Source organism: Labrus bergylta, chromosome 2 (assembly GCF_963930695.1).
Source record: "Labrus bergylta chromosome 2, fLabBer1.1, whole genome shotgun sequence".
NCBI lineage: Eukaryota > Metazoa > Chordata > Actinopteri > Labriformes > Labridae > Labrus > Labrus bergylta.
The window spans coordinates 30,436,135-30,442,587 of NC_089196.1; the positions used below are offsets into that span (position 1 = coordinate 30,436,135).

At 43.2% G+C, this 6,453-nt stretch overlaps 1 protein-coding gene across 1 annotated transcript; it reads right to left on the bottom strand.

Annotated features, from left to right (window-relative positions):
• Nucleotides 1-263: 263 nt before the first annotated feature.
• foxb2 (forkhead box B2) lies at nucleotides 264-2,293 on the bottom strand. Its single transcript, XM_020656106.2, has one exon. It carries the CDS (start codon nucleotides 1,865-1,867, stop codon nucleotides 899-901), a length of 969 nt encoding a protein of 322 aa, XP_020511762.1. The 5' UTR covers nucleotides 1,868-2,293; the 3' UTR covers nucleotides 264-898.
• Between the last annotated feature and the right edge of the window lie 4,160 nt (nucleotides 2,294-6,453).

Consider the following 6,453-nt stretch of genomic DNA (forward strand, 5'->3'; position numbering starts at 1 on the left):
TCTCAATTAATTTAGGATGCAAAATGCTGCTTTAAAATGTAATAAATCCAATAGATCATAAATGCATTACATATGGTATTTAATTTGTTTTATCTCCTGTTTTTGACTGTAATGTGAGCAGGACATGTAAGATACTCTTACTGTGGGTATGGAAGGAATTCTTTCTCACGCCAAAATAAGCATTTTTCAACCTCACCCGTCAGACTCTTGAAACGTATTGGTTTCCCCCCCCTGGGATCAATTTGCGGTTTTTTAAATGAATTCAGGAGTTCAGTGACATCTCTCAAGTTCAAATGATCCCCGAAAACACTCCTTCTAAATATGAAGAAAAAATAAGTATTGAAATAACAACATCACCACAGCTGATCCAGTTGTAAGTTCTTTATAAATAGCCTCAGATAAATAGTGTTTTCATACAAGCATAACATCTTCTATGCACCGCAAAGTTACACACACACACACAAAAGTGCAACAGGCCTGATTAAAAACACGAAGGCCTGTTTGATTTAAGCCGAAGAGTCAAATGAAATAAATAGAATAAGAGCAAAAAAATAGAAACGGAGTTGTTTGTTCGGGGTTTTGAACTAATTTCGGACGTTTTGTGAAATCTTTCTTTGGGTTCAGCGTCTCTGCGTGTTTGATTGTATTCATCAGTGCCACATTACAGTATGTGGTAAATGCACTCACAAATTGTGCAAATAAATTGTGATTTTCAATCAACATGAGTGTAATGAAAAAAAATCATGACACTGTACAATGTTAACCAACTCTCCTACAGTTAAATTAAACTATCATGTTGCTCATTTAGTGCGCATTCAGTCTGATTTTTATGCAATTACAAAAGTCCTTGTTCTTGGCGTTATTCTGCAAAAACATAACCCGCTTAAAATTTACCCGGTTAGGACAGCAGGAGAGCTGGGTGAAGAGGGTTGCCTTTGCCCTCCAGCAGATCACTTTTCTCCATCACTGAGGCCGGGGAGCAGAGCTGAGCCGGGCCGGTCTGCAGCCCCGTCAGGCCGGGCACGGGCCCCAGGGACGGGGTGGGTTTGATCGGCACTGGGACGGCGGGCAGGGTTTGCCCACTCGCGTTGTGGTACAGGCCCTTTGCGGACACGCTGAAGGGCGCGTACTCAGAGGATGCCGGCACGGGCACGGGCACGCCCCCCATGGACTCTGACAGCATCCCCACGTGCGGCCACATGGAGTTGACCACGCTGCTGAGCTGCGGCGGCACCGGATAACCAAGGTGGTGCATGACTGAGGTTAGGGGGAGCCCGCTGGCCATCACACCCTTATAGTCCCGTCCTATAATGTTCTCTATCGCGAATGGGTGTTTGAACCCGCCGGGCTGTGCGCACGTTATCCCCCCATAACCCTGAAAGTGAGGGAGCCGACCCATGCTGCTGGCCTGCGCGGCCGAGTGGTCGTGATGGGCGGATGCCGGGCCCAGCTTGCTGCCCGGGTGGTGGTGGTGGTGATGGTGGAAGTAATGCATCATCGGGGAGCTCTTGCAGGCCATGTGCTCCGCGCGCAGCACCTTAAAGCGCTTCCGTCTCCTGAGGAAGCTTCCGTTCTCAAACATGTCCCCGCAGTCCGGGTGCAGAGCCCAGAAGCTGCCCTTCCCCGGCTGATCGGGCCGCCGGGGGATCTTGATGAAGCAGTCGTTGAAGGAGAGGTTGTGCCTCAGGGAGTTCTGCCACCGCTGCGTGTTCTCTCGGTAATACGGAAAGCGGTCCATGATGAACTTGTAAATGTCACTCAGGGGAAGCATCTTTTCGGTTGAGTTCTGGATAGCCATCGCTGTCAGTGAGATGTAGGAGTATGGAGGCTTCTGGTCGCTGTACGAGTTCTTCCCAGGACGAGGCATGACTGCTTTGCTTTCTTGAAGTTTGAATGATTAGAATAAAACAGCCTTTTTAAAGTGTCGTTTCAAATGTTCCGTTAGTTGATCGTCTTCACATCAGTCTGCGTCTGACGGATCCGCTCCAAAGTTCTGAGCCATCAGTTTAAAAAATCTGGAAACTTTGTCTTGATAATGATCAATAAATATATCCTGCAGGCCCGCTGCTGTCAGGTGAGATCCTTAAGGGGCTCCTGCATCCCAAGAAAGTTTTTCCCCTTAAGACTTTTTTCAGTCTGCTTCGTGCGTAAAAGTCAGTCTCTGTGCGTAAAAGTTGAGAGGTCCTCTTGTCTTTCAGCGACGGGTTGAAGGTGTTTTGAAGGGGGCCAGTTTGCTTCTCTGTCTGTGTGTGGTGTGTGTGTGCTCCTCTCCTCTCCTCTTGTGCGACGCTCCCACTCGCTGAGCGCCGTTTTTGTAAGACCCCCGCAGGCCGCTGCCTCCATTATCTATTACCCAGACACTTAGGAGGGGACACGTCAGTGGAGAGGAGCGTGTGTGTGTGTGTGTGTGTGTGTGTGTGTGTGTGTGTGTGTGTGTGTGTGTGTGTGTGTGTGTGCGCGTGAGATAGAGAGAGAGAGACAGAGAGATGGGGTAAAAAAAAAAGATGAATAAAAATGAGGAGTGGGTGGTGCATTTTTTTGCTTCTAATCTTCTGTTTGCCAATCAAAGAGTTCTGCGTAGAGTACACAGCGACTGATTCTTTTTTTTATATTAATTTGACTTATCTGTATTTAAAGGGACTTTCTTACCACGAGTACCTAAATAAAATACGCCATCACTGCTCCTGACCCTGACCTTTTAATTCTCCAGTCGAAAAAGGGGCAGTCAATCAGTGTCAAATAACTGTTTGTTTGCTGTATTACAATCATTTCTGATCATTTAGCCTATAATCAAGATGCTCTTAGAACAGGATAAAAAGAATAGATCTTTCTTGTCGATTGTATAAAAATAACGAAAGGGTTTAGCAGCTCTTGACAGTGGCAGCACAAATTTAAAAAATACAGAAATATTAATTAAACAACATAAAAACAGCAGATAAAAAGCACAACATAAAAACACAATAATAAAAATCACTGTAGTCTAAAAAAAAAATGATGTTGCTATTTCTTCAGTGAGGTCTCGCAATGGTTGAAAATAAACATGAAAAAATGGATTTGATGTTCCGTCTTAAATAACTTTCACATAAAGAAAGGAATATAAATACAACCTCTTTGTTAAATTTGCTCGAGTGCACTTTCAGACTTTGCAAACAATAAATCATGTCTTCCTTTGCGCACAATACTCAGTGCGCTACCCCTCTTCTGCACAGACACACTCCCACATAAACACACACACACTTGTACAATGAGAGAGAGGGAGAGATGGGGGGGGGGCTGTTGTTGATTAATTGCTGAGAGGGGAGTCCGGCGGCTGTCTGTCTGTTCAAACACTCTCCGGTGAATCCTACAAGGATGTAAACAAACTTCATCCCCTGCTCGGAGTTCTTGCTCAGCGGAGGAAACAACAAAAGCTGCTCCCTTTCCCCGGGATTTTTTTTAATTTTTTATTATTTATTTCTGCAGCCAGGTGTCATGACTGGGGTCCTTGACGGCTCCTGTCTTCCCCGTCTGCCCCCAGTGGGCCCCCGAATACATTACAATAATTAAGCCTTCCGTGATTTAGCCTCCTAGGAGAGAAGTCCAACAATGTAATTAAGGGCAAGCTCGCTGTATTAGCTATGAATATTCAAAACTGTGTCAATTAATTAGCCGCTGTATCCCCCCCCCCCCCCCCCCCCCCCCCCCTGTTATGGCTCAGCCCTTTAAGCCCACTCAAAAAGGTCAGCTGTGTCGACGGAGAGCATATTTTAAAGACATCATGGAATTACAAGGGAAATCACTTCTTTTTTTTATTGCTCCTCCTCGTGAAAATGAAGACAGCCGTTTTTTTGTGTGTGTTTTTATTGTGTTCTTTGCGTGATTGTTTTTCCTCCGCGCCTGAAAAATGAGTTTGGAAACTCCGAGGCCCTCCGAGGCCAACGCGGGTAAAAAAGCATCCTCTTTAAAACGCCCGGGAAAGATCAATATTAAATCTGTTTTCACAAAGGGGGCCCGTTAAATAGACACCGTGGCTGATCTGCATAACAAAATTAATTAGGTAGTCTACGGCAGCGCCAAACTCCTGGACAAATAACTAGTTGTAAAGCACACCTTCTGGGCATGCGGAACATATGCTGGAATTATCCTTAATTGACTAATTACATAAATTACTCATTAAGTTTACAGCACATCAATTATAAAAGATGTATCAATTAATTTTGCATAAATTACTGCACGAAGAGGGCGGCGGAGGGAATGAGGGTCGCCAGGAGGGGGTCTATGCTAAGGTGTGTGTGTGTGTGTGTGAGTGAGGGACGGTCGTCTGTTTGTTTCCTGTCTCTAATAATTATTTGTTCAGCTTAAGGGCAGAGATATTCTTTCTCTGTCTCCCTCTCTGCAAAAGGGAAAGTGTGGGGGTAATGGCAATTATACTAATAATAATAATCTTAAAGACCTCTCTCCAAGTCATCAGGGGCGCAGCGTCGCGGAGAGAGCCATTAAAATCAATTAGCGAGGCCTATTGTTTTCAATGGAAAATGAAACCGGCGTATAAGACTGTTGTTCAGACGCTGTAAGACTTGTGTGAAATTATTCAGAAGCAAACCACGACAGATCTCTCTTGTTTCCCGATGGCGGAGCGTTAATGGATCAAAGCTGCGGTGTGTCTGCCTGTTGCCTTCAAAAGCTTCTCAGTCAGCTCAGGTGCAACTTTATCATCATTTTTCATCCCTGTGTTAAACTTATTATTATGTACAAAGTTACTGAATCCATTCCCAAACTCGCTGACTTTAAAGTTTGACAGCAGAGAGTTGGAGAACAAAATGTCTTCATAGTTCATGAGATTTTTATAATTTAAGTCATCTTTGGCCTCAACCTCTTACATAGGACTACTTTCACTTACCATCTTCAACATGTTATCTGTTGAAAAAAAAAAAAACACAGCCAAACTCAGACACATCACAACCCACAGCTACCAGAAAAATTGGTCACCCCACACCAAAACCTAACATAAGGGGCCATCACATGCGTTGCACCCTCAATAGAAGAGGACATCACTCATCCGCTGAACACCCAGCTCACCCCCACTTCCCTCAGGACGGAGGGACAGAGGTGCAGTTTGCACTTTGGGGAAAAGCCTGATCCCCTCATGCTGTTACAGCTGCCCTGAACAAAAGGCCTCGCTGAACAGGCCAGAGTGAGAACTTTTTGACAGTTGTTCACTGTTTATTTTATCCACCGTGTTTTGTATATCTGTAAGATTCAAAAGTGAAGTAAATTCATATATTTGAGTTAATTCATGTATTTAAGTTTAAAGGCTTTACATGTGATTTTTTGATCCAGCAGATGTCGCCCTTGAGCTCCAGCATGAAACCAAAACAACTTGCGCTGCATTGTTGTGTTAGCATGCTAATGCTAGCGATCTTTATTCTGCTGGTATCTTCACACTGCATGTAAATTTACCTGAAATGAGCGTGATCTAGAAACACAGTTAAGCAGTGAGTACAGTATGTTATTCTTCTTTTCTCTAGTCCCTCAATTAAACAACTTTTATACACGAGGGGAGGAGTCAGCCGGCCGTCCCGGCGATGTAAACAAACTGAAGATAGGACTCTGAAAACTCTGAAAACATCACAGACAGTGGGACTCGGGTGTTACACCCATTGTAGACAGTCATGACTCACAGAGTTATTTTCAGAGGATATACTTGATTTCTATTATATTTAAGTTGTGAAAAATCACAAATAAAGACTTTAAAGTTAAAAATAAGTTAAGATTTATACAGCAAACTATTTACATATTTATGTTTACAAAGTTAATATTCATATATTTACATGTTTTAATGTTTACAGTAGTACCCTGGTAACTGTGACCAAATGATATTGAATCCACCTCTGTGTTTGTCTTAATGTTTGCCTTGAGTTTGATCATCCTAACCTCTGATTGGCTAATGACAGGACATGTGATGAGTAACAAGGAAGTGTTGTTGTTGTTGTTGTGTAGCAGAACAATGTGGATGACAGTAAAAGCACACCAGTTAATGTATTGTATGACAGTTGGGGTTAGCCCACGCTTATTTGGCAAGTTTTAAGACAACCTTTTTTTTTTTTTTTTTTAAGTTTGAATTCATTGGACTGCAGTGCTAAGCTGTGGTTTGATCTTGATATTTAAATTTATAACTAAATTTACTTTTCTACAAATTGATGAGCAGGAAAGGTCCATCAAAGACGATTAAAAAAAAAATCGTAAACGTGGACTTTAAATGATTATTATGGAAATCCGTGTTGCAAGAAGTGAAATATTTGTTATTAGGTAAAGGGTGAAAAACATCTAAACAGCAATGAAGTTTACAGCAGCAGGTAAACCTCATTCATGCCTTCATAAACTCCCGTTTGGATTACTGTCCTGGAGTTCCTGTCTGGGGAAACCAACAAAGACAAACTCTGCTGTCAGAGTCCTCACCTGCACCAAGCCCTG